The sequence below is a fragment of the Notothenia rossii genome (assembly GCF_949606895.1).
Source record: "Notothenia rossii genome assembly, chromosome: 5".
Taxonomy (NCBI): Eukaryota; Metazoa; Chordata; class Actinopteri; order Perciformes; family Nototheniidae; genus Notothenia; species Notothenia rossii.
In genome coordinates, this window is record NC_136903.1 from 40,619,078 (window position 1) to 40,646,700 (window position 27,623).

At 40.1% G+C, this 27,623-nt stretch overlaps 1 protein-coding gene across 1 annotated transcript; it reads right to left on the reverse strand.

Annotated features, from left to right (window-relative positions):
• Positions 1-687: 687 nt before the first annotated feature.
• Positions 688-10,014, reverse strand: cstpp1 (centriolar satellite-associated tubulin polyglutamylase complex regulator 1). Its single transcript, XM_079685229.1, has 9 exons — positions 9,792-10,014; positions 9,498-9,600; positions 9,182-9,312; positions 8,824-8,908; positions 8,212-8,297; positions 7,564-7,768; positions 3,617-3,726; positions 2,481-2,544; positions 688-2,332 (listed from the first exon to the last, which is right to left on the reverse strand). Exons 1-9 carry the CDS (start codon positions 9,871-9,873, stop codon positions 2,161-2,163), a joined length of 1,038 nt encoding a protein of 345 aa, XP_079541355.1. The 5' UTR covers positions 9,874-10,014; the 3' UTR covers positions 688-2,160.
• Between the last annotated feature and the right edge of the window lie 17,609 nt (positions 10,015-27,623).

Below are 27,623 nucleotides of genomic sequence, written 5' to 3' on the forward strand. Positions count from 1 at the left end.
AATAAAGTAAACATATATGTCCAACAAAAATAAAAAAAAGTTAAAACCATCTAAGACCTATACAATAAATTAAACAATATAAAAGTAGGTAAATAACAAAGACCAAAGGCTAATAAAAATCTAAAAAGATGTGTCTTTAGCTGTCGTTGAAAAATGTCCACTGAGCTGGCCTCTCAGATATTTCCTGGTAGGGTGTTCCACAGTTTGGGGTTGAGTGGATAAAAGCTGCCTCACACATTTTATTTTTACTTAAGGGATATTAAAAAGCTGAAGAGGACCTCTGGGCTCGTCCAGGGACAGAAAACGAGACTGTGAGATACGTGGGTGCCAAACCATTAAGAGCTTTAAAAACCAGTACAAGTCAAATCAATTCTAAAAGACACTGGCAGCCAATGTAGTGCAGCTAAAACAGAGTAATGTGCTCTCTTTTTTCTGTTTTTTGTTAAAAGCCTGGAGGCGGAGTGCTGGATAAGTTGCAGCTTTTCGACATACTGTTTTGGAAGATCAGCAAAGAGTGCATTACAGTAGTCCAACCTACTTAATATGAATGCATGAATAAGCTTTTCAGCGTCTTGTTGGTTTGAAAATAGGCGTACTTTGGCAATATTTCTTAGGTGGAACAAATATATAAAGTCACTTGAAGACCCCATCAGAGTCAGACAGCAACACAAATGGTCCACATCAGGCCTCAGTTATATGTTTTTATTCACAGTGTAAGTCAGGATATTTATTTTACATTCACATAGTAAGGTTTATGTAACTATATCCAACTAAGAATGCAATGAATGTAAAGTCTAAATGTATGCTGGAGCTGTTCAATGTGTCAGTCCTTTCTTCAGTGTCTGTTCTTCAACATGCTGAGCACAGCAGATAGACATGTAGAACATGCATAACTACACTCAATGGTTGTTAGAATACGTTTTACTTTTTCCATGAATGCTTTAGTGTTTATGTCCAGTGTTGTGTCCATCCTTTAAAAGGGAAGGATCGTAGCAGCAGGAAAACCGTCCACCTACAGACCAGTAGGTTAAGTAGCAACTAACCTACAATACATAAAACTACTTTACTGATTAGTGTTTCAGAATAGTATGATATCAGTGCATGACAGAAACTGGGTTTCAGGGAAAACTGTAAATAAACACACTGCCGCCTCAGAGCATTAGCATGTCACATGACCACACAGCACATATGCCCCTTTCACACGACGCGGTTCCAGGGCCGGTTCGGAGCTGGAGCTTGAAAAGCTCCGGAATCCGGTTTGTTTCAAGCAATACAAAGTTGTCGGTCTAGAAAGCAAGCACTGCATACGTAACGCTTATGTCGGAGGCGGGGGCAGGGGCGGGATCAATCTCTAACAACAACAAAAATCCTGCGTTTTATCCAGTTTGTACACAACGATGGAAAACCTAAAACTTAACAAGCAGCAGTGGTCCACCAAAGAGACCAGCTACCTTCTGAGAATCTGGTCTTCCGAAGAGGTACAGAGGAAGCTGGAGGGGAGCATGCTAGCTAGCTCTAACGCCATCGAATAGGACATATATTTACCTCGTCGTTGATGATGATAATGATGATGATTGTAAAGAACTTTTGAATGTAGCATGTAACGACTGTAAAGTTGGTAGTAAAGTCGTCCCATTTCTTCCATTTCGTTTCGACAGAGCAAAACCAAAACAAGTAGCGCTTCAATACAATCGGCCATTGTTGTTGTCGATGTGAGGGGTTTCCGCGCGGTTTGGCTTTATGAAGCAGGCATGCAAACGGTTACGTCATGACGCAAACGATGACGCAGCACAAGTCGGGCTCTGAGCGGTGTGAACAGAGCGGGAGCTGAACCGAAGAACCGGTTCCGAACCAGAAAAGCTCTAGCACGGAGCTAGAACGGGAAAAGCCTTGGTGTGAAAGGGGCAATAGAGAACAATGAGAAGCATCAACAGTGGATCTGATGTAGACCGTTCTTCCTCTGGATAACTCTCTTCTTGACAGCAATGCTGGACAAATAGAAGACTGGAGTGATCTGTCACAAAGTTGAGTGTTCTCTTGCACAGCTGTCCTCTTATCCACTGTCAGTATATGGGTCTATATAGCAAATAATGGGCAAGACAGTTTTGAATGTTCCATTCAGCCGCTGTGTATTTGGGAATGAAGCTGAAAGGTGAGAGGTCAGTTTTCAGAGGAGTCCGTCTCCTCTGTGGAGCCATCACTTTCCACCTCTATCCTCCTTCTGTGGTGGATGTTCCTTCTGGGGGAGGCCTTCCTCTGCAGCATCTCCTTCAGCCCCCCCACCGCACTGCCGCTGCTGTTGCTACCAGGACTCACAGAGATCTGGGCGATTCTGGACAGCGCAGGACAAAGTAAGAGATATTAAGAGAAGTAAAAAAAACTGTCAAAATAAAGAAAATAAAACGAGTTGGCTAGCCTCCTGTGCAGCATCCCGTTTTCCTTTTTGATACACAGGAGTGTTTGTGTGTGTGTTCTCTCACAGTTTGTCCAGTTCCTGGTCCATCTCTGGGTCAATCAGGAACTCTGCCTTGTTGGGTAGTGCTCCTGCAGAAAGAGGGCAGAAGAAGAGTCATCCTTTTGAAGCAGTATTAATGAAAATCCCCTAAATGCTTAACGATTGTATAATGAATTGTTATGTCTTAAGTGAATGTGGTGATGTGAATGTGGTCATGTGGTGATCAACGCAGAGAATTGTCACCACCTCAAAAAAAAAATACACTAAACACTGCCCAGCACTTAACAGCTGTTACAAAGTAAACATAAGAGAGGATTCAGAAGCTAATGAGTTCTAAAAACAGAGCGAAGAGAGTAGATGTGGAAAATCCCTCTCCCACTCCTACCCCCCTCTGCCTGCCCCCTCCTCCCGCCACCCTGGAGGGGCGGAGCTAGCTAATCAATAAAGGCAGCCAGCTCACCTGTGGCAAATCCTTCCTCCCATGGACAAAGAAGTTGGCTGGCCTAATGCAACTCCTGAGCACCAATTGTTTGTCAGGGTAAATCATCAGTACGTTTTATTTTCCTTTGTATTGTATTCTCATAGCAGCTTGAGTAGTTTATCTCCCTATTTTCTGTACCGTTTAGATTGCATTTAGTTACCTTATTTCTACATTTCATATGTAAAAACTAAGATAACTGCTTTGCTGGAATATCACTTGAAGTATGAATATTACAATTAAGACAAACTAGAATCAACAAATTACAATAAAAACAATGATCTGGAACTCCTGGCTCCATGTGCTCATCTTTAAATCCACTGACTTTTAATCCTTGAACCAACCACCCTCACAACCCTCAATATTCTTCAGTGGATATTGGAGGTAGTCATGAAATGGACAGAAAGAAGACTACAAATGAACATGAATGTTCTGTTTCTTTTTCTGGAGGTGTATAGGTCTTACTGCTGCAATGACCTCAAGTGGCCAAGAACATTAATTAATGCAGCTTAAAAACATAATGACACAAAGCTAGATTTCCATGATGATAGACTGAATTCACATTTACAATAACTATTTATCTATAAAACTATTTATTTTATCGGATTAAAAAAATCTAAATTTGCCATGTAGTAGGTGGACATACCCTTGAATGCCTAGTTTAAAATAATGAATACACCTACCAATAGCTTGGTTGATGGCTTCATGTTTAGCCAGGCTCATTAGGAAGCTGTAGTAAGAGATTCTGTTGGTCTGTTCCAGCACTTCCCTCATACAGGACCTTGGAGGATGACTACACAAACACAACACACGATACTTCAATCACCTTCTGGTCTTATTTTCTTCCAAACATGTTCCCCTTTTACACTGCGGTGGTTCCAGGGCCAGTGCTGGTGCTTCCACTGCACCGGAGCCCTACTCTCCACCCCGAAGATTGCTTTCAGTGAGGCACCCTCTATTGAAAGGCAGGCACCAAGAGCTGAGAGCAACATAAGTCTTCAGCTTACACGTAGGGGGCGGAGAGGTTGTTTTGAACAGCAGCATATCACAAACCTTTCTTTCTTGTTTTCATATGTATTGATAGGAGAACAAAAATCAACAGGTTTAAGGTGTAATTAATACATTTACAAGTTGTCATATCAGACTTTCAGAAAACATATTATAGGGAAAATACTCCTGATAAACCAGCAGAGACAGCTAATGCCACAATGATAGCAACAAGTACATACTCATTAAAAGTATTTATGATAAATAATACATTTGCGTGTACACCATGTATGTTCTACAGCGTGGAGTTTTATATCATCCGTGAATGAATACAATTATTATTTAATGTTTATTATTGATTGACTGGCTAAGGTGGCTAGGCTAACATCGTCTATGTAGAAAGAGAAACTTCACTTTATACAATCCTTTAATTACGACATGTCGTCAAACTTGTAAAGGTGAACAAACCATGTAATCTGCCATCAAAACCAATGTAGGGCCCCCAGCGCTGCATGAGTTCAATGTAGGGCCCCCAGCGCTGCATGAGTTCAATATGAGGCCCCCCAGGGCTGCATGAGTTCAATGTGCAGTGATGCAAACACACGTATGGTGAAAAAAGAGAGAACTATTCGAAGCAGAAAAAAAACAGCGTAATATACCATCTGACAAAGGCCTGTGCTATAATGCTTCAATTAACTGGCTATTCTTTATAATATACTCAGATCAATAGGAGACAGAGATGTTAAGTTAAAAATCAAGGGTTTTTATTATTATTTACAGCAGGGGTGGGGAACCTTTTTCCTTTCAATTTGTACAACATCCTCCGAGGGCCGTACAAATGATTGAACTCAACCTCTGCTTAAAAAAACTAAAATCACAGCCAATTCATTTGGCCTTTCTTTCATGCTGTGCAAAGAAACAGCAACCTCTTAATCCAGATATCTTACCATGACTCATGTTTGACGCATGCATGCATTCACGTGCACGGTTGTGGCATGACCACCAAAACAGAAAGATATGGACACAAGATGTGTGCAAATGTATTTAGTATCCTATCCATGTGAACATGATTTAAGTGGGGGGGACCTAACCTCCTCTAGGGGGGTCAGGGGGTATTCTCCCCCGGGAAGATTTTTTTTAAATATTGAAGTTAAAAGCATCAATCTGGTGCACTTTGAGAGCAACATGAGGAGATCTATGGGTACATCTCTCAACACCCATATGAAACAGAACTGTAAGCAGATTTTTCTTTTTGGATATTTTACAAATCACTCCCCTTTTAAACTCTATTCTTGTTATCTTTAACAACTTTTTTGTTACTGTCATATAGTATTTTATACCTGTTAATAATGTAGTCTCTAATGTCTCATTAATAACTATAATGATCATATCAAGGTGTGCCTTAACCTCACTGAGCTGAGGTTATTTGAGCCTCTCAGGAGAGAGCTCTCTTCCACCTGGTTGTAGAAAAGCTCTTTAAATTCGTTAGCATAGCTAGCTAACCATATGCTAATAACAACAGATCGCCACTGTGCTTACAACTAAAGACATAGCCACGCAAACACTGCGGCATGTGTACGGCTCCTTATGGGTACTGCAATATTTGAAGAGCTGGAGAGGCGTTCCGATGCTCTCCGTTACTCCTTTCAGACGAGACATAACCACGTGAAGACACGTTACGCTCGTGTTGTGTTCAATGAACCTGTTCTTGGCCAGGAAAAACAGGCACTCGCTTGTTTAATTATTTTGCCATCTAGATTTCTTCTTGTTTTTTGAAGTGAGAAGTTGTCCGTCAGTCGGACGGAAGGACAGACGGACCCCCCCCCCAAAACGAAAACTCTTCGGTTCTCCACGACTTACACAAGTCACCCAAATCAGCGTTAAAAAAGCGAGAGGCGCCGAAAAGCGACTAATTTGCATCACTGAATGTGGGGCCCCTCAGGGCTGCATGAGTTCAATGTAGGACCCCCAGGGCGGCATGAGTTCAATGTGGGGCCCCCCAGGGGTGCCTGAGTTGAATGTGGGACCCCTCAGGGCTGCATGATTTCAATGTAGGGCCCCCAGGGCTGCATGAGTTCAATGTGGGCCCCCAGGCCTGCGTGAGTTCAATGTGGGGCCCCCATGGCTGCGTGAGTTCAATGTGGGGCCCCCAGGGCTGCGTGAGTTCAGCTGTGCTCTTTACTCTCTACACTGACAATTGTCGTACCAACACACCAAATCAATATATTATTAGGTACTCTAATGATACAGTGTTAATATCTCTGTTAAGTAACTCAGACAACCTTGGGCTGTAAATCAAGTGGTTGAGTGATAATAATTCTTCTGAGATTAATAGCAAAAAAACAGAGGAAAATGTGTTTGGCTCACCATCTGACTCCCATACAGTCCCCAATGTAATACTTGCAACAAAGAATACAAGCAGGTACTTCCATATCAATATTTGGGTGCAGTGATACCATCTGGTATCCTGGAAAGATCTAATTGAATATCTCTGAATACACCCACCAAAAGGACAAAACAAATCATTTTGTTTTCGCTGCCTTAGGTCTTTCAGGGCGAGTAGACAAATGATTCTTTCATTTGTTTACATCTCTGATTTTCACTCTTCTTCAGTATTGCAATACTCAATGCTACAAGTGTTTTACTACTGCTTTAAAACTGCTCCACCAGCGGAACAACTGCTCAAAGATTATAGGTCAACCCTGTGAGAGACGTTAGGCCTACCATAACTACATATTAACATAATCTCTGACCCCAACCAAGATTCAAGGCTTTTGTTGTCATTCGAACATAGCTACAGTGTAGTTATGTCGATGAAAATCTTAGGTCACAGGCTCCTCCAACAGTGCAACACAATAAAACTGATACAATAGTGCAAGTAAATACAATAAACCATGTCCTGAACAGTGAATATGAAATGTTACCATCAAATTGTAGTTACGGGGTCCCAATAAAGTAAGACTGAAGCACTCCTTTTCTTTTCCTTGAATCTTGTTTTAATCTTTGTCCTTGATTGATGTTGCAAATGGAGCTGCTGTGATGCAAGAAAAATGTCAGACTGGATCTGACAATAAATCATTATCGTATCATATCCTATATATATATATATATATATATATACACAGTGTTTCCCCTACCATTGTCTTGGAGGGGCGCTGCGCTCCGCCAACAGAGCCCCGCCAACGGAGCCCCGCCAACGGAGCCCCGCACCCCCCCTGAAATTCAAGGTGTTTATTTTTTAAATATATATATAGCACCAAATTGCAACTAATCTATATCTACTGTCACTTTTCACATTGAACATGTGCTCTTTTATTAAATAAACGCTTTCATTTTAAGTTGTGAGTTTAGTGTGTTTGACCCTCAGAAACACTGATGCTTTAATCAATAACAATAATCCACAGCTCCTCTCTCTGCTCCAGAGGATTTACAAAATATGTATCCCAATGCCACACACCCCCCCGCCCAAAGCAGTAAACCTAGGGGAAACACTGATATATATATATATATATATATATATATATATATATATATATATATATATATATATATATATGTAATGAAGCAAAACCTGAAAAGTAATATCCCTTTTCATTTTCCAACTGATGGAGTGAGGACTGGAATGTGCAGTGTTTGTGTTCACCTGTGTTTGAACCTGTCACAGAAGGCATCTACACACTGTGCTAGAGTGGAGGGCTCCACTCCGTCCTGCTGCTGGTCCCTGTCGCTCTCCTCTGCAGCCACAGGGGGGAGCTGCTCGATGGAGGTGGACGTGGGAACAATGACGGTGTTGGGACTCTTCCCTGCTAACAGATCCTGATAAATCACCAGCACGCTGTCCAGGAACTCTACAGAAATATGGCACATCGGGCAATCAGGGGGAGGATATTCATTTTTTGCTTACTAATGGATAATCCCTCTCTCACTATAGGTAGTTAGTGGGTTTTATTACAATTTTCTTATCAGATATCTAAACTTAGAATTGATCACAGAGAGACCACAGCTTGTTATCCTAAAAAGACGTCATCAATCAATGAATGTAACGATATTGGGCCAATCAACAGTCAACAATGAAAATGCCCACGGTTAAACATATAAAATGTGGATAACATTTCATTTACCATAGAGAATAAAATACAACAGTTTGATTTCAATTATATTGTAAAATATTTGGAAACATATACAAATCATTCACCCACCCTAAATATTAAAGGTTACAGCCAAACTGATTGAACTGAGTACACGAGCCCGGACATACTGTGGACGGCCATATTAAAGAGTTCTATTGTACCTTTGTAGTAGAACTGTAGCTGGAAGGCAAAGAGGAAGTCAGAGAAAGACATCAGGCAGTCTATGGCGTCGTCCATCAGCACAATTCTACAGGACAAGAAAGGAAAAGCTGATAACCAAGTTTACAGCAATCTGCTGTCAACCTGTACAGCAGTTACCTGTGGATTAAGGGACCCAACCATCCTAACTTAAGATAACTTAATATAAAAGTCAGAGCTGTATGCAACATGAAAATACATTTAAAAAAAAATCTTAAATGTGATTCGGTCCATATGACTCAAAGTTAACACTTTATTCATAGGTCAGTTACAGGGTATAGCACTGCTCTGTACAATATACACAATATATAACTACATGTTGATGACTGCACTGTACTTTAATAGAAATCCTGTTTACTCTACTACACTATGTACCTCAGAATAATCCTCAAAGTTACTTGAACTTGAATATTTTCAAAGCTTGTGATATTAAACTTGTGGTCACCAAACTAACAAAGGTGGGACATCTGTGGATTGGTGAACAACAGTACAAAGAAAGCCTGGTCAAAAGAGTTTGATGAAATAATAAATTGTGTTTGAGCAAACAAGTTCAGTTAGTTGTCTTAGGCGTGTACCTGGCTGCATTCTGCACCGGCTCCAAAGGGAAGTCTGGACACAATAACTGCAGCAGAGACCTGTACTCCAGCATGGAGAGCAACTCTGCCATACAAAATTAGAAAACAACTCTAACTTAGCCACAGAAAGAACAACAGTGAAGAACAGCACCCAAATGAAGTTGTGGTTTTCACATTCACTTACTGGAAAGGTGTCAAGAACAATGTTTTCACCCATGCAAATGACTGATGATCAGAACATTTAAATGTTATCGACAATCACTTAACTCATGTCAAGATAAACCTAATATATAGAAAGGGTCAATTATTTAGGGGCAAAACAGATCTGTTTACATTGCAGTTTTTCTAGCTCTCTCACCACCACTCTTGCCGATCTGTCTGTAGCATCTCCAGAAGACTCTGATAAAGGAGGCTCTGTTTTGTGGAGTGGCCATGATGTAGCTATACTCTCTGAAGAGCACGTGATTACTGTTCTTTACACTGCTGAAACTACAAAAACACACAAATTACAAAAGGAAACCAAATGTAGTAAGTAATATGCATTACTAATATACACACTATGTGTGTGTGTGTGTGTGTGTGTGTGTGTGTGTGTGTGTGTGTGTGTGTGTGTGTGTGTGTGTGTGTGTGTGTGTGTGTGTGTGTGTGTGTGTGTGTCTGCATGTGTCACATACTATTCAGCAAAGTAGCGGATCACCCCAAAATGGGTATATTCTTCCTTATGTTCTAGCAGCTGGCTCACTGCATCACTCAGGTAGAACAACACGTTGCTGTCCGCTGTGAGACAAATGATCAGTCACACACGCGCCGATACAAATACAAATGTTTTTCTTGTTTTATAACAGATAGTTCGTTTTAATAAATTAATGACGGCATACTGATACAGCGTGATGATTTGAAGGGGAAATGCACAGTAAAGAGGTGCTAGCTAAAGAGCACAGCTGTTAGCACAGCTGGCTAACACCTACCGAGGTACTCCTTATCTGGGACGGCCGAACTGAACCGGTTCATGGTGGTCGTCCTTTCAGGAGATAACGGTGACATCAACATTGATAACACAGGTATGAACACAAGTGTTATACAATTAATTGTTCTAGCCTTGAGATTTTGCTAAGCAAATTATAGTACTGACTGTTTTGTTCTAGGTTCTAACGTGGCCTTCCACAAACCAGCAGGGTGTTGTGAGTTACATTAATTAAAGCCCTCCGAACAACAATGCACACAAAGGTTCCCTTTGCGTTACATCTTAATAATAATGATAATAGGCTTAATAGTAATTTCAATATAAATAATACAAATTATTTATTATTATTGTATTATAATAATAATAATAATAATAATAATAATATACAACTGGGTTTCATTATGGCTACGGTACTGTTTATTTTAAACATCTTTTGGACCGCAAAAATAGTAACATAGTCTATATGTCAATATAATGAAATAAATATTAATATATCATATTTTTATAGCAGTTTTTGTGAAGGTGGCATTTTATGGCCTTAGGAACAAATACGTTTGTTTTTTTAAGGAACTCTTAAGGGTTAAGGAAGCGTTTACCTTAAATTGTAGCTAGCAATGATACACTCTTTCTTTTTTTTCTTTTTTTCTATATTTTTTATTGAATCAGGCACAATGAGTTTTATTTATACAGTCAATATTTGTATTTATTTTTCCCCTTTCCCCCCCTCCCGGTCCTAGCTAGTAAATTAAATAACTAACTAAATAAAATAAATACATGTATAGGTAAAAGTAAAGTAATGTAGAAGATAATATTAAAAGAAAATGTATAGATAAGGGAATAAAGAATAGTAACAGTAATACTTGTATCCATATACTCACATATGTACAGTATACCCACATATACACATACGTGTGTGTACATACCCACACACATGTAAACATGCACATACATACATACACGTACTTACATACATACATGTATACAAAGACAGAACAAATAAATAAAAATTAATTAATAAAAATTAATAAAAATTAATATAACAAAAACAGATAAAAAGAGACACAAGAAAAAAAATATATACACATACAATCGTAGTTCCCCCCTTTCTTCTTAATTTAGTGTCTTAAGTTCAGCTATGTAGGCTATCATAAAGCCCCAGACAGATTCAAATAGTTTTGAGGAGCCCCTCAGGTTATATTTAATCTTCTCCAAGTTCAGGTACAACATTACATCTTTAAGCCATAGAGATGCTTCAGGTGGTATAGAAGATTTCCACTCTAGGAGTATTCTTCTACGTGCTAAGATAGATGCAAAGGCTATACTGTCTTTAGTTTTCCTCTTCAACATTCGGTGGCCAGGTAGTACTCCAAAAATGGCAGTTTCTGCACATGGTGTCAATACCACGTCCAAGGCCTCAGTAAGGTGTTTGAAAATGCCTGTCCAGTATCCTTGTAGGCGAGGACAAGACCAAAACATATGAGTCATGTTTGCTGGTGACATGTGGCATCTGTTACAGGTGTCCGTAACATTTGGGTATATTTTGGAGAGTTTAGAGTTGGTGTAATAGATATGGTGGACAAACTTTTAGTTGTATAAGATTAAGCCTGGCACAGGACGTACTATTGTTCACTCTCGCTAACGCGCCATCCCAGACCTCATCATCTTTAGCTTGGACTAGTTCCTCTTCCCAATCTTGTTTGATTTTACCAAGCGATGTTTCTGTGAGACGGGAGACGGAATTGTAAATTCTTGAAATCAAACCTTTTTCGATTGTTAGAGTGTCCAGAATTTAGTCAATTATTGAATCCGGAGGGATATTGGGGAAGGAAGGGTTGTTTAGTTTAACCCAGTTTCGGACCTGGAAGTAGCGAAATAGATGAGTGCCTGGAAGGCAACATTTGTCAGAGAGTTGGCTAAAGCTACCGAAAACATTGTTAATGTAAAGGTCCCTTACTCTGATAAGACCTAATCTCTGCCACATAGAGAAGGCCCCATCAGTGTAAGGGGGGAGAAAGAGATGGTTGTTGTGAATGGGACTATGAATAGAGGATCCACAGAGTCCATGAGCACTTCTAAATTGGGACCATATTCTTAGGGTGGAAACAGCAATCGGGTTATTCAAATATTGAGTTGGCCGGCTGGGTAAAGATGTAAGCAAAGCCAAGAGTGAGGTATTAGAACAGGATTTGGCTTCAAGCTCACACCAACTCAATGTTAGTTCCTTAGTCCATAGAATTACTTTGTGGATATTGGCTGCCCAATAGTGTCTTATATTTGGAAGTGCTAATCCTCCTGTAGATCTATGCCTTTGTAAAAGCTCTTTCCTAATTCTAGGAGTCTTCCCTTGCCATAAAAAAGAGGAGATTAGTGTGTCTATTTTACGAAAAAGTGATTTTGGTAGGAAGACTGGCAGACATTGAAAGAGGTACAGAAAGCGAGGGAGAACGTTCATTTTGACACAGTTTACCCTCCAAGCGATAGTTAAATGTAAATTATTTCACCTTTCCAAATCATATTTGAGCTTGCCAATTAGTGGTGGGACGTTATCTTTGTAAAGGTCTGAGAGTTTTCCACTTATATTCACGCCTAAATACTTAAAATTACTCCTAGACATCTGGTGATGAGTCTATCAAGGATCTGAAGAGCCAGGTCATTTACGGGGAAACACTCACTCTTGGAAAAGTTTAGCTTGTACCCTGAGAAGGTTCCGAATCGGGTTAACAGATCTATTATCTGAGGAATGGTAGATATAGGGTTAGAAATGAACAATAGTAAATCGTCATCGTATAATGAGAGTATGTGTTCAGAGCCATATCTGGTCATTCCTTGTGTAAAGCTGTCCGATTTAAGCGCAATTGATAAGGGTTCGATTGCCATGGCGAATAGTAACGGGCTTAGAGGGCAACCCTGGTGAATACCACTACCTAGTGTAAAATATTGAGAACTTATCCCGTTAGTAATCACTGAAGGCTTGGGTGAAGAGTATAACAATGCTATCCACGACACAAATTTGGATCCGAGGCTGAACCTCTTAAGGAGCTCAAATAGAAAGCCCCACTCCACCCTGTCGAACGCTTTCTCTACATCCAATGAGACCACCACCTCTGGTGTCTCCTTGGATGCAGGAGAGAGGAGGATGTTGAGAAGGTGACGGATGTTGGAGAAGGACTGTCGGCCTTTCATAAACCCAGTTTGGTCTAATGATATGATGTTTGGCGTGACTGATTCAAGACGTATGGCTAGTATTTTAGCCAGGAACTTATAGTCCGCATTCAGAAGGGAGATGGGGCGATAGGAGCTACATTCAGAATTATCCTTGCCTGGTTTTAATAATACAATTACTACCGCCTCAGTCAGAGTTTGTGGCAACGTTCCCAGGTCCAGAGAGTCCTCAAACATTCTCAAAAGAAGGGGGGTCAATTTATCAATAAATTGTTTATAAAACTCAATTGGATAACCGTCTGGGCCCGGGGCCTTGCCACTCTGGATCAACCTGATCGAGTCAGCTATTTCACTAGGCTTTAGAGGTTGATCCAACTCACCCTCCTGAGCAGGTGTTATGGACGGATATTCCAGATCATCCAAGAATTTTGTTCTGTCTGCATTATCTACCGGGGCTTGTGAAGCATATAGTCAAGAGTAAAAGGTTTTAAAGGTGTTGTTGATAACAGATGGGATTGTTGTGAGTTCACGAGTAGGGGTCCGTATTTGTTTAATTTGTTGGGAAACCGACTGGCTCTTAATTTGGTGCGCTAGGAGACGACCCGCCGTATGTTCATACTGAAATCCACGCGATCTTAAAAGCAATTTCTCAGTCTCTTGTGTTGAAAGTAAATTGTAGTCCCTCTGAAGATTTTGCCTTTCTTTATCTAGTTCAGGGGATGGACATGTTGAGAGTTGGCTATCTAGTTTTGCTATACTGCCCAAAAGTTCTAACTGTTTTTGCTTTTTGATTTTGTTTTGCCTTGCAGAGTAAGAGATGGTCTCTCCTCGGATCATGATATCTGAGGAGAGATATGATACACACTTTCAAATATGTTTGTGTCACTTGTGTTTTTATGATTATCCTTCAGTAACATGCCTGTTGTAGTCTGTGGTAAATCCGATGTAAAGGCTAATGGAGTTGTTCATGGACTTCACAAAGGATTAAAAAAAGGTTGTACTTGCAACAGAAAATGACTCCTTTTCCTTTTTTCACTTTCTTATGCAAAACACATAGGCCCTTTCTCATTTCAATAATTACCCCTCCTATGTAGCGGTCGAATAGTTCATTTAGCTTAGGAAACTTCCACGGAGTGAAATGACCCGGAAGTACGTCAGTGAGTAGTATTATTCATCCCGCTTCCATCGCATTAGTATGCATAGAAAGTGACAGGTGCTGTGACAGGTCACACCTCTCCCTACTTATGCTAATGAGCTAAGTCCCGCCTCCCCTTTGTTCGAGGTGTGAGATCTCAAGTAGGTGTGATATCCCAAGTAGGTGTGAGATCCGTCGATAGGAGGGGGGTGATGTGTATTCACAGGTGTGAAAAGCCCCCATTGTTGCGCTTTATGGTGTATAATAAAAAATGTTTCAATCACATTAGTATGCATAAAAAGTGACAGGTGGGCCCGCCCCCAAGTGTGTGTGTGTGTGTGTGTGTGTGTGTGTGTGTGTGTGTGTGTGTGTGTGTGTGTGTGTGTGTGTGTGTGTGTGTGTGTGTGTGTGTGTGTGTGTGTGTGTGTGTGTGTGTGTGTGTGTGTGTGTGTGTGTGTGTGTGTGTGTGTGTGTGTGTGTGTGTGTGTGTGTGTGTCGGTCTCCCCTAACCCCTGCTGTGGACCGGGGCTACATCAAATCTTATTTTAGCCCCTAAAGAAAAGCCATAAACATAATAATTAAAAATAGTATTGATGTATGTTACCACTTTCCTTCTTCATCAGACAGTTTAGATTCCCGTTAGAAAGGGGCTAACATCTACTCTCGTCTCAAAGCCTCCTTCCTTCTGCGGTGATGCAGGCAAATGCTGCCCCTCTCTACTATACTAAAGTCACAATACAAACTTTATTCTCCTATCTAAATTAGATTAAGGTTTTAATATGATTTGTGTTAATTAGTTTACTAGCTATGAGGAAGTCTCTGTCTACATTGCAAGGATTAGAATTATGGTTGTATTTTTTTTTTTAGCCATTGACCTGGCTAAGGGTTTATAAGGATATATAGTTTCTACAGCAAGAGAAAGGTGATGATGAACCACCCTGCCATCTCTCTCTGTTTCTGCTGATGTGTAAAATATACAAAATAACGTTTTATATACTTACTCTCTTGTTAAAAGGCGATCAAGTTTGCAGCGTAAGCCAGCCATCAGTGTTCTAGTTTTAAGGCTTCGCATACCTCAAAGTGTGTCTAAAAGTATCTTGGCAAGAGAAAAAAAAAGCCAAAATTCGCCTCGGCCGTTAAAAATAAACCGAATTGCTGCTAAGAAATAAGTTCAGAAAGCTATGACTCCAGTGGAACACTGTTAGAGTCAAAAGTAACTCTCAATGTATTCAGACAGAGTATGCAGATTGGGGCTGATCAGAACAAAGAAAGCTCCTTCCTCGTCAAAAGTTAGTCACATACTCCCTTACTGTCCCCCTTACCTCGTCCTATGGCTGTCAGGCCTTTTGGTGTGTGTGTGTGTGTGTGTGTGTGTGTGTGTGTGTGTGTGTGTGTGTGTGTGTGTGTGTGTGTGTGTGTGTGTGTGTGTGTGTGTGTGTGTGTGTGTGAGCCTGGCCCTGCCCCCTCCTCCCCCCCCCCTTTCCTGCCATCTTATCACTAGACAGAAGGGGGAGGGGTTCTCTATAAAACACAGTGTCTGTAAAGGTGGGGGGAGACTGTCTCCCCCCTTCCTGCCATCTCTCTCTCTGTTTCTGCTGATGTGTAAAATATACAAAATAACGTTTTATATACTTACTCTCTTGTTAAAAGGTGATGAAGTTTGCAGCGTAAGCCATCCATCAGTGTTCTAGTTTTAAGGTTTTGCATACCTCAAAGTGTGTCTAAAAGTATCTTGGCAAGAGAAAAAAGCCAAAATCCGCCTAGGCCATTAAAAAGAAACCGAATTCCACGTTTTACAAATGAACAGACACAAATGCAGACTTGACTACTTGGCAGTTGATTAAAGCAGATGTGTCCTTTTTCATCTCTCAAAGGTTTGGGTCCTGTTCAACACTGGGTACAGAAATATATTCAATATACAGTCATTTGTACGTAAAGATTTTTTAAGTTGTAAGCACTTAGAAATATACATTTGAATGCATTTAAAGTGGCTGTAGACAACTTATCATAATGAAGTAGTTGATTGCACAAATTTGTAATGGATGTAAAATAAAGACGACATTAGCATTTCAATTGGCTCCCTATAAGACTTGCTTTCTCTATGAAATTATGTCTGGCTCTGAGTAATGTTCTCCCTTTCACAATAAAAAGCCCAAACACAATACTCTCTGAATCACTGCAGGAAGTAATATGCTAAAATGCAAATAAAAATAGCTTACAGTAGCTCCCAATTAGTTGAACAATTGGAAAACCGCAAGGACTGTGGAAAGACCTACTGGCAAAGGATTGTGGATGCAAATTATGCAAAGAGGAAGAAAAAACACTCTATCTAAAGCTATATAACACAATCTGCATATTGACAGTATGAGTACAACAAAAACAGTATGCATGTTGATGCAAACGACGATGTTCAGTAAACGATCAATCAAAATCGAAGGATCCAATGTATTTTTAAATGGAGCAGAAATAGAACTAGTCTCCCAGTTCAAGTATATTGAACAGGGAGTGTCATATTGGACTCGCACTTGACTTTTTAAGAAACATATCCAGAAAGTATCCAATACCATTAAATTCAACTTGCAACATTTTAAACAAATTAGACCTTTTCTTAACTCTCAATGCTGCAAAGTCATACCTCCACTGTATGATTCTATTCCACATTGAATACTGTTTTACAAACTGGTCGTTTGCTTGTGCCACACACCTGAAACCCATAGAACAGCTGTTCAAGAGAGCTATCCAGGTGTTTGACAGAAAGCCACAGTCAAACCACCACTGTACCATCCTTGAAAATGACAATTTCTTGAGTTTTTGACAATTTTAAGTCTTTTAAAAGTATGTGTTTTTTAAATAATATTTACATGAGCTGGCCCCCCTCCCCTTGGGGGAATTCATCCACAGAAAACACACTGGACGCAGCACTAGGTCAGAAACCAGAGGAGACTGTGAAGTCCACCACAGACGGACCACCTTTGGACAAAATGTCCTCTCCATTAAAGGCAGCTCATTGTGGAATAGCCCCCCAACTGAGATACGGGATTGTCCCACTCTCAATAGTTTTAAAGGTCAACTTAAAGAATGGTTGAGCAACAAACAGAAGTGTAGTCACCGCTAAATAAATGCACTTTAACACAGGGGTATCTCCTCTTGCCCTTTAACACAGGAGTATCGCCTCTTGCCCTTAAACACAGGGGTATCTCCTCTTGCACTTTATGTAGCGCTTTTATCTTATCTTGCACTTTATATATCATAGTTGCTACATTGTACTGCCATGTGGTAAATGCTTGTATGCTGCTCATGCTCTTTCTGCATATCATGTATTTATTTTTGCTGTATATATAAATGTCATGTTCTTGTAGGCATTATTTTTGTTTTAAAGTGTTCATCAATGTGCACTACGGTAGCCCTGAAGAAAATTAAACATTAAAATATGTTATCGATGTCCCCATTCCCAGTTTGTTTTGGGAATAATTGCGATTTTTACTATGTTTTGGTAACTCTTAACAAAACAGAATTTTTGTAAAAGACTGCGACTCTAAAAGGCAAGTTTGTGATTTTAACACTGTTTCGATGAAACAATAGATTATACAATATTACGACTTTTTGCCATATTTTTAACACAATATACTTGTACCTTTTTTTTTTTTTTGTGGTTGTCGGGCTTCAAGATATTTTGCATGTCATGCATAAACACGGTGTCATCTTTTCCTTCAAACTGACGTGTTGCCCGTTTTACAAAACAAGTTATTTTTCTGCTTCTTCATCCTCTGAATTTTCCTCCTCCGTCCCTCTTCCTTCAGCCAGCACAAGAAGAATCAAGGTGGATCTGTGAAATGAAACACCTCTTCCCAAAGCGTGACTTCCCTATTGAGAGCATGCGTCTTCGGCAGTAGGGTCTAAACCAATTGGCCAGATATACTAACATGCAGAACGTACGGTATGTTTGAAGACTAACCATTTATCCAGTTCAAGCTGTCTTTAAGAAGTGACATTGCGCTCTGACTATTCCCCGTAAAATCGTGATAAACTATTACTTATTCTTAAATTTGACCTCTTGCTGCTTGGTTGAAAATGATAGATGAAAAATAACTTAAAAAAAAAAAAAAGACTCAAACAGCGAGGGACGTTATACTGGTGAAAAAACCTCTCAATTCGACAGATGACTCCCCCCACTCAACGCAATAAGTCCCTCCCTCCACTCAGCAAAGCATCTAAAACTAAGGACCCCACTAAGACTACAGTTTGAAAACTAGCTATGGATCTGAGAAAAACCAAGTCTCCCCCTGCGAGTTGCAGCCAGGAACAAACTCCTGGACTACCATCATCACCACCATTCTGGACACCCGAATCTTGCAATACTACTGCTGCTTATTTTGCTCCTTGGGCCAAGACGTCTCTGTTTATGGACACAGTGAAATCAGTGTTGGTTGATATTGTGGAGGGGGTGATACATCGGTACAGAGAAGAAATTTGCAACGGATGCCGAGTCAGTCACCCCGGCCAGAGGCAACACGGTTGTCTGAATGACATGCCCGATTTTTTCTTCAGAAACAATTATCAACGCGTTAATGAAAAGACTCTGGCTCACCGACTTCATTACTGAGATCGACCAGACTCTTATTGATAAAGACATTTTCACGGATGATTGGAGGATCCAAGGCGCTTCGGAGGCTTTTCTGCACAATCTCAAAAATTGTAGACGCCTCAAGGAGAGACTTGAAAAGATCCATGCCGAGTTGGATGGAGAAGAAGAAGACTAATAACCTGCGGTTGGTTGAAGCCAGGGATTTTTTCTTTTTCGATACATTGACTTTTTCTTTAAAGTAAAATAAAAATGGGGAACTACTATGCAAAACGCTCGGTATATATTGATCAGAATGTAGTCAATACCCTTTTAATAAGTGTGGTGATGAGGACGATTGAAAACAGAGGGAATAGTGATCCCCGTGTAAACAGAATGGCTGAAGTTTGTAAACTAGAAGACATTTTGGATATCGTTCGTTCTGGCAGTACTATTCTGGGTCATTGGGAAACGATTGTAAACGAAACATTTAAAGTGGTCCTGGAATCTTCATTTTCCGAAACATTCTGTAACATTATCGAAGAAATGAAACAAACATCAAAAGTATATATCATGTGCTCTCATTGTATGCTCTGTTTGTAGATGTAATGCATCTGTGTGTCAAAAACAGCATACACATGAATATTTTGACTGAAGTGAAAAAACTCCATCATGATATTTCCAGTAATCTGGGGAATTCTAAGCTGGAGACGGTCCTGGGGATGTTACAATCAGTATAACTATTGATTTTGTGTGTGAACATTTTTAAATGTAAATAGGACATTTAAAAAAAAAAGAAGTGTTTTTTACATTTTAAAAACTGTTGTCTTCATTATAACAAGGGGAGCGTGTCTGATACATGTGTATTATAGTCCTTCACATGCACTGTTGTCTTCATTATAACAAGGGGAGGGTAACAGTGAAGATGTATGATACATGTGTATTGAAACGTGCGTATTATACCCCCACAGAAACATGGAAACACAGAAACACAGAAACACAGAAAACACTGAAACCACTGAAACACTGAAAAAACACAGAAACACAGAAACACCGAAACACCGAGACACAGAACCACAGAGACACAGAAACACAGAAACACAGAAACACAAAAACACAAAAACACAGAAAACACAGAAACACAGAAACACAAAAACACAAAAACACTGAAACACCGACACACCGAGACACAGAACCACAGAAACACAGAAACACAAAAACACAGAAACACAGAAACACAAAAACACAGAAACACAGAAACACAAAAACACAGAAACACAGAAAACACAGAAACACAGAAACACAAAAACACAGAAAACACAGAAACACAGAAACACAAAAACACAAAAAAAACAGAAAACACAGAAACACAGAAACACAAAAACACCGAAACACCGACACACAGAAACACAGAAAACACAGAAACACAGAACCACAGAAACACAGAAGCACAGAAACACAGAAAACACAGAAACACAAAAACACAGAAAAAAAAGAAACACAGAAACACAAAAACACAAAAACACAAAAACACTGAAACACCGACACACAGAAACACCGAAAACACTGAAAAAACAGGCTTGTGTGCTAGTATGGTTTTTGAATAAACACATCAGTGTTTTAAAAAGTCGATGGGAGGCTGATACTATTTGACTTTTTAAACTACTGATGTGTTTATTCAAAAACCATACTGGCACACAAGCCTGTTTTTTGTGTTTTCAGTGTTTTCGGTGTTCCTGTGTGTCGGTGTTTCAGTGTTTTTGTGTTTTTGTGTTTTTGTGTTTCTGTGTTTCTGTGTTTTCTGTGTTTTCTGTGTTTCTGTGTTTTCTGTGTTTCTGTGTTTCTGTGCTTCTGTGTTTCTGTGGTTCTGTGTTTCTGTGTTTTCTGTGTTTCTGTGTGTCTGTGTTTCGGTGTTTTTGTGTTTCTGTGTTTCTGTGTTTTCTGTGTTTTTGTGTTTCTGTGTTTCTGTGTTTCTGTGTTTTCTATGTTTCTGTGTTTTTGTGTTTCTGTGTTTCTGTGTTTTTGTGTTTCTGTGGTTCTGTGTCTCGGTGTGTCAGTGTTTCAGTGTTTTTGTGTTTTTATGTTTCTGTGTTTCTGTGTTTTCTGTGTTTTTGTGTTTTTGTGTTTCTGTGTTTCTGTGTTTCTGTGTTTCTGTGTCTCTGTGGTTCTGTGTTTCGGTGTTTCGGTGTTTCTGTGGTTCTGTGTCTCTGTGTTTCGGTGTTTCTGTGTGTCGGTGTTTCAGTGTTTCTGTGTTTTTTCAGTGTTTCAGTGGTTTCAGTGTTTTCTGTGTTTCTGTGTTTCTGTGTTTCCATGTTTCTGTGTTTCTGTGGGGGTATAATACGCACGTTTCAATACACATGTATCATACATCTTCACTGTTACCCTCCCCTTGTTATAATGAAGACAACAGTTTTTAAAATGTAAAAAACACTTTTTTAAATTTTTTTTTTTTTAAATGTCCTATTTAAATTAAAAAAAATTCACACATAAAATCAATAGTTATACTGATTGTAACATCCCCAGGACCGTCTCCAGCTTAGAATTCCCCAGATTACTGGAAATATCATGATGGAGTTTTTTCACTTCAGTCAAAATATTCATGTATATGCTGTTTTTGACACACAGATGCATTACATCTACAAACAGAGCATACAATGAGAGCACATGATACACTTTTGATGTTTGTTTCATTTCTTCGATAATGTTACAGAATGTTTCGGAAAATGAAGATTCCAGGACCACTTTAAATGTTTCATTTACAATCGTTTCCCAATGACCCGGAATAGTACTGCCAGAACGAACGATATCCAAAATGTCTTCTAGTTTACAAACTTCAGCCATTCTGTTTACACGGGGATCACTATTCACTCTGTTTTCAATCGCCCTCATCACCACACTTATTAAAAGGGTATTGACTACATTCTGATCAATATATACCGAGCGTTTTGCATAGTAGTTCCCCATTTTTATTTTATTTTAAAGAAAAAGTCAATGTATCGAAAAAGAAAAATCCCTGGCTTCAACCAACCGCAGGTTATTAGTCTTCTTCTTCTCCATCCAACTCGGCATGGATCTTTTCAAGTCTCTCCTTGAGGCGTCTACAATTTTTGAGATTGTGCAGAAAAGCCTCCGAAGCGCCTTGGATCCTCCAATCATCCGTGAAAATTTCTTTATTAATAAGAGTCTGGTCGATCTCAGTAATGAAGTCGGTGAGCCAGAGTCTTTTCATTAACGCGTTGTAATTGTTTCTGAAGAAAAAATCGGGCATGTCATTCAGACAATCGTGTTGCCTCTGGCCGGGGTGACTGACTCGGCATCCGTTGCATATTTCTTCTCTGTACCGATGTATCATCCCCTCCACAATATCAACCAACACTGATTTCACTGTGTCCATAAACAGGGACGTCTTGGCCCCAAGGAGCAAAAATAAGCAGCAGTAGTATTGCAAGATTCGGGTGTCCAGAATGGTGGGGATGATGGTAGTCCAGGAGTTTGTTCCTGGCTGCAACTCGCAGGGGGAGACTTGGTTTTTCTCAGATCCATAGCTAGTTTTCAAACTGTAGTCTTACTGGGGTCCTTAGTTTTAGATGCTTTGCTGAGTGGAGGGAGGGACTTATTGCGTTGAGTGGGGGGAGTCATCTGTCGAATTGAGAGTTTTTTTCACCAGTATAATGTCCCTCGCTGTTTGAGTCTTTTTTTTTTTTTAAAGTTATTTTTCATCTATCATTTTCAACCAAGCAGCAAGAGGTCAAATTTAAGAATAAGTAATAGTTTGTCACGATTTTACGGGGAATAGTCAGAGCGCAATGTCACATCTTAAAGACAGCTTGAACTGGATAAATGGTTAGTCTTCAAACATACCGTACGTTCTGCATGTTAGTATATCTGGCCAATTGGTTTAGACCCTACTGCCGAAGACGCATGCTCTCAATAGGGAAGTCACGCTTTGGGAAGAGGTGTTTCATTTCACAGATCCACCTTGATTCTTCTTGTGCTGGCTGAAGGAAGAGGGACGGTGGAGGAAAATTCAGAGGATGAAGAAGCAGAAAAATAACTTGTTTTGTAAAACGGGCAACACGTCAGTTTGAAGGAAAAGATGACACCGTGTTTATGCATGACATGCAAAACATCTTGAAGCCCTACAACCACAAAAGAAAAAGAAAAGGTACAAGTATATTGTGTTAAAAATATGGCAAAAAGTCGTAATATTGTATAATGTATTGTTTCATCGAAACAGTGTTAAAATCACAAACTTGCCTTTTAGAGTCGCAGCCTTTTCCAAAAATTCTGTTTTGTTAAGAGCTACCAAAACATAGTAAACATCGCAATTATTCCCAAAACAAACTGGGAATGGGGACATCGATAACATATTTTAATGTTTAATTTTCTTCAGGGCTACCGTAGTGCACATTGATGAACACTTTAAAACAAAAATAACGCTTAAGTGTAAATGAGCCGGATTTTAGCTTTGAGCCAATTTCCATCTATAGTCCCATCACATACAGCATATAAGAACATGACATTCATATATACAGCAAAAATAAATACATGATATGCAGAAAGAGCATGAGCAGCATACAAGCATTTACCACATGGCAGTACAATGTAGCAGCTATGATATATAAAGTGCAAGATAAGATAAAAGCGCTACATAAAGTGCAAGAGGCGATACCCCTGTATTAAAGGGCAAGAGGAGATACCCCTGTGTTAAAGTGTAAGAGGAGATACCCCTGTGTTAAAGTGCAAGAGGAGATACCCCTGTGTTAAAGTGCATTTATTTAGCGGTGATTATACGTCTGTTTGTTGCTCAACCATTCTTTAAGTTGACCTTTAAAACTATTGAGAGTGGGACAATCCAGCATCTCAGTTGGGGGGTTATTCCACAATGAGCTGCCTTTAATGGAGAGGACTATTTTTTCCAAAGGTGGTCCGTCTGTGGTGGACTTCACAGTCTCCTCTGGTTTCATAGTGCTGCGTCCAGTGTGTTTTCTGTGGATGAATTCCCCCAAGGGGAGGGGGGCCAGCCCATGTAAATATTATTTAAAAAACACATACTTTTAAAAGACTTAAAATTGTCAAAAACTCAAGAAATTGTGATTTTCAAGGATGGTACAGTGGTGGTATGACTGTGGCTTTCTGTCAAACACCTGGATAGCTCTCTTGAACAGCTGTTCTATGGGTTTCAGGTGTGTGGCACAAGCAAACGACCAGTTTGTAAAACAGTATTCAATGTGGGATAGAATCATACAGTGGAGGTATGACTTTGCAGCATTGACAGTTAAGAAAAGGTCTAATTTGTTTAAAATATTGCAAGTTGAATTTAATGGTATTGGATACTTTCTGGATATGTTTCTTAAAAAGTCAAGTGCGAGTCCAATATGACAATCCCTGTTCAAGATACTTGCACTGGGAGACTTCTATTTCTGCTCCATTTAAAAATACATTGGATCCTTCGATTTTGATTGATCGTTTAGTGAACATCGTTGTTTGCATCAACATGCATACTGTTTTTGTTGTACTCATACTGTCAATATACAGATTGTGTTATATAGCTTTAGATAGAATGTTTTTTCTTCCTCTTTGCATAATTTGCATCCACAATCCTTTGCCAGTAGGTCTTTCCACAGTCCTTGCGGTTTTCCAATTGTTCAACTAATTGGGAGCTACTGTAAGCTATTTTTATTTGCATTTTAGCACATTACTTCCTGCAGTGATTCAGAAAGTATTGTGTTTGGGCTTTTTATTGTGAAAGGGGGAACACTACTCAGAGCCAGACATAATTTCATAGAGAAAGCAAGTCTTATAGGGAGCCAATTAAAATGCTAATGTCGTCTTTGTTTTACATCCATTACAAATTTGTGCAATCAACTACTTCATTATGATAAGTTGTCTACAGCCACTTTAAATGCATTCAAATTTATATTTCTAAGTGCTTACAACTTAAAAAATATTTACGTACAAATGACTGTATATTGAATATATTTCTGTACCCAGTGTTGAACAGGGCCCAAACCTTTGAGAGATGAAAAAGGACACATCTGCTTTAATCAACTGCCAAGTAGCCAAGTCTGCATTTGTGTCTGTTCATTTGTAAAACGTGGAATTCGGTTTATTTTTAATGGCCTAGGCGGATTTTGGCTTTTTTTCTCTTGCCAAGATACTTTTAGACACACTTTGAGGTATGCAAAACCATAAAACTAGAACACTGATGGCTGGCTTACGCTGCGAACTTCATCACCTTTTAACAAGAGAGTAAGTATATAAAACGTTATTTTGTATATTTTACACATCAGCAGAAACAGAGAGAGAGATGGCAGGAAGGGGGGAGACAGTCTCCCCCCACCTTTACAGACACTGTGTTTTAGAGAGAACCCCTCCCCCCTCTGTCTAGTGATAAGATGGCAGGAAGGGGGGGGGGAGGAGGGGGCAGGGCCAGGCTCACACACACACACACACACACACACACACACACACACACACACACACACACACACACACACACACACACACACACACACACACACACACACACACACACACACACACACACACACACCAAAAGGCCTGACAGCCATAGGACGAGGTAAGGGTGACAGTAAGGGAGTGTGTGACTAACTTTTGACGAGGAAGGTGCTTTCTTTGTTCTGATCAGCCCCAATCTGCATACTCTGTCTGAATACATTGAGAGTTACTTTTGACTCTAACAGTGTTCCACTGGAGTCATAGCTTTCTGAACTTATTTCTTAGCAGCAATTCGGTTTATTTTTAACGGCCTAGGCGAATTTTGGCTTTTTTTTCTCTTGCCAAGATACTTTTAGACACACTTTGAGGTATGCAAAGCCTTAAAACTAGAACACTGATGGCTGGCTTACGCTGCAAACTTCATCGCCTTTTAACAAGAGAGTAAGTATATAAAACGTTATTTTGTATATTTTACACATCAGCAGAAAGAGAGAGAGATGGCAGGGTGGTTCATCATCACCTTTCTCTTGCTGTAGAAACTACATATCCTTATAAACCCTTAGCCAGGTCAATGGCTAAAAAAAATACAATCATCAGTCTAATCCAGGGGTCAGCAACCTTTTTGATATGAAGTGCCATTTAAAAAAAAAAATTGTTATCAGCGTGCCAACTATCGAGAATTATCAACTGGGGGGGGGGGGGGGGCGGGGGTTGAGGAGCTTGACGCTCGTCAACTATCAGCAGGAGGGCGGGGGAGCCTCGCTGCGGGGAAGCAGTGTCGCAACATAAACGATGCCGAATTTAATAAACAAATTTAAGTAATTGGTTTAAACGGCATAATAATAAGGACGATCGTCCGTTCTGTGATTCTCCAGAGCACACATGTTATGATATTAGGGTCGCGTCGGGTCATGCAGAGTGAGATTAGATCGCTGTCCCTTTAAGAGAGAGAGAGAGATAGAGAGAGAGGGTTGTGGCTTGTGCATGTGTTTGTGGATGGTAGAGCGACAGTGAGCGAGCGTGTGTATGTTTCTGGAAGTGAAACGGGAAAGCATAAAAACAGATGTCTGTGATGTATTTTGTGAAACAGAAGAACAGCTAAATAAATGCAACGGCCTCCCAAGAAGAGCTCACCTCTCTCCAGTAATTTAAGCTAAAGTGGGTTATTGAACCTGAAGCTTGTTGCTTCTGCCCTCCTCGACTACGGTCTGGGAGCCGACAGGAAAGTTCAACACACAGATGGCCAGTCCGTCCCCTTTGTAGCATATTATTTCGATGAGAGATGAGCAGATCGCCACTGGGCTTTCAACTAAATACACAGCCACGCAAAAACTGCGGCATTTGTACAGCTCCTTATGGGTACTGCAATTAGTGAAGTGCTTTCCTCTGTGGTGAAACGATCAGCACTGCACCACGGAGGAAAGCGGCAGAAAGTCACCTGGAGTAAAGAGAGCGGGGCTGCGTTGCGTGCATGGCTTCCTTCTGCAGGTAACGGGGAGACGCGCTCTGGCGGCGGTCTCGTTCAGGATCCGAAAATACAATTTAAATATTTTTGCACACTTATTCCGCTTATTCCTAGTGTGCCACTGGTTACGGTGCCGCGTGCCTAATCCTTGCAATGTAGACAGAGACTTCCTCATAGCTAGTAAACTAATTAACACAAATCATATTAAAACCTTAATCTAATTTAGATAGGACAATAAAGTTTGTACGGTGACTTTAGTATAGTAGGAGGGGCAGCATTTGCCTGCATCACCGCAGAAGGAAGGAGGCTTTGAGACGAGAGTAGATGTTAGACCCTTTCTAACGGGAATCTAAACTGTCTGATGAAGAAGGAAAGTGGTAACATACATCAATACTATTTTTAATTATTATGTTTATGGCGTTTCTTTAGGGGCTAAAATAAGATTTGATGTAGCCCCGGTCCACAGGGGTTAGGGGAGACCGTCACACACACACACACACACACACACACACACACACACACACACACACACACACACACACACACACACACACACACACACACACACACACACACACACACACACACACACACACACACACACACACACACACACACACACACACACACACACACGGCGGGCCCACCTGTCACTTTTTATGCATACTAATGTGATTGAAACATTTTTTATTATACACCATAAGGCGCAACAGTGGGGGCTTTTCAAACCTGTGAATACACATCACCCCCCTCCTATCGACGGATCTCACACCTACCTTGGGATATCACACCTACTTGAGATCTCACACCTCGAACAAAGGGGAGGCGGGACTTAGCTCATTAGCATAAGTAGGGAGAGGTGTGACCTGTCACAGCACCTGTCACTTTCTATGCATACTCATGCGATGGAAGCGGGATGAATAATACTACTTCAGTGGCAGCCAATTAGTGAAATGAGAAAGGGCCATAGACTGAGGTCCAGTACAACAGTAATGTGTAAAGCTAAACCACATTAACGTAGGGAAAAATAGACCTGAACATCAGATGCAAG

Excerpts from the sequence above, each read along its gene's own strand:
- cstpp1 (XM_079685229.1), bottom strand. The coding sequence starts at position 9,873 with ATGTTGATGTCACCGTTATCTCCTGAAAGGACGACCACCATGAACCGG. Across the intron at positions 3,727-7,563 it reads TGTGACAGGTTCAAACACAG|TCATCCTCCAAGGTCCTGTA; the intron begins GTGAACACAAAC and ends GTGTTTGTGTAG. Across the intron at positions 2,333-2,480 it reads GACCAGGAACTGGACAAACT|AATCGCCCAGATCTCTGTGA; the intron begins GTGAGAGAACAC and ends TGCGCTGTCCAG.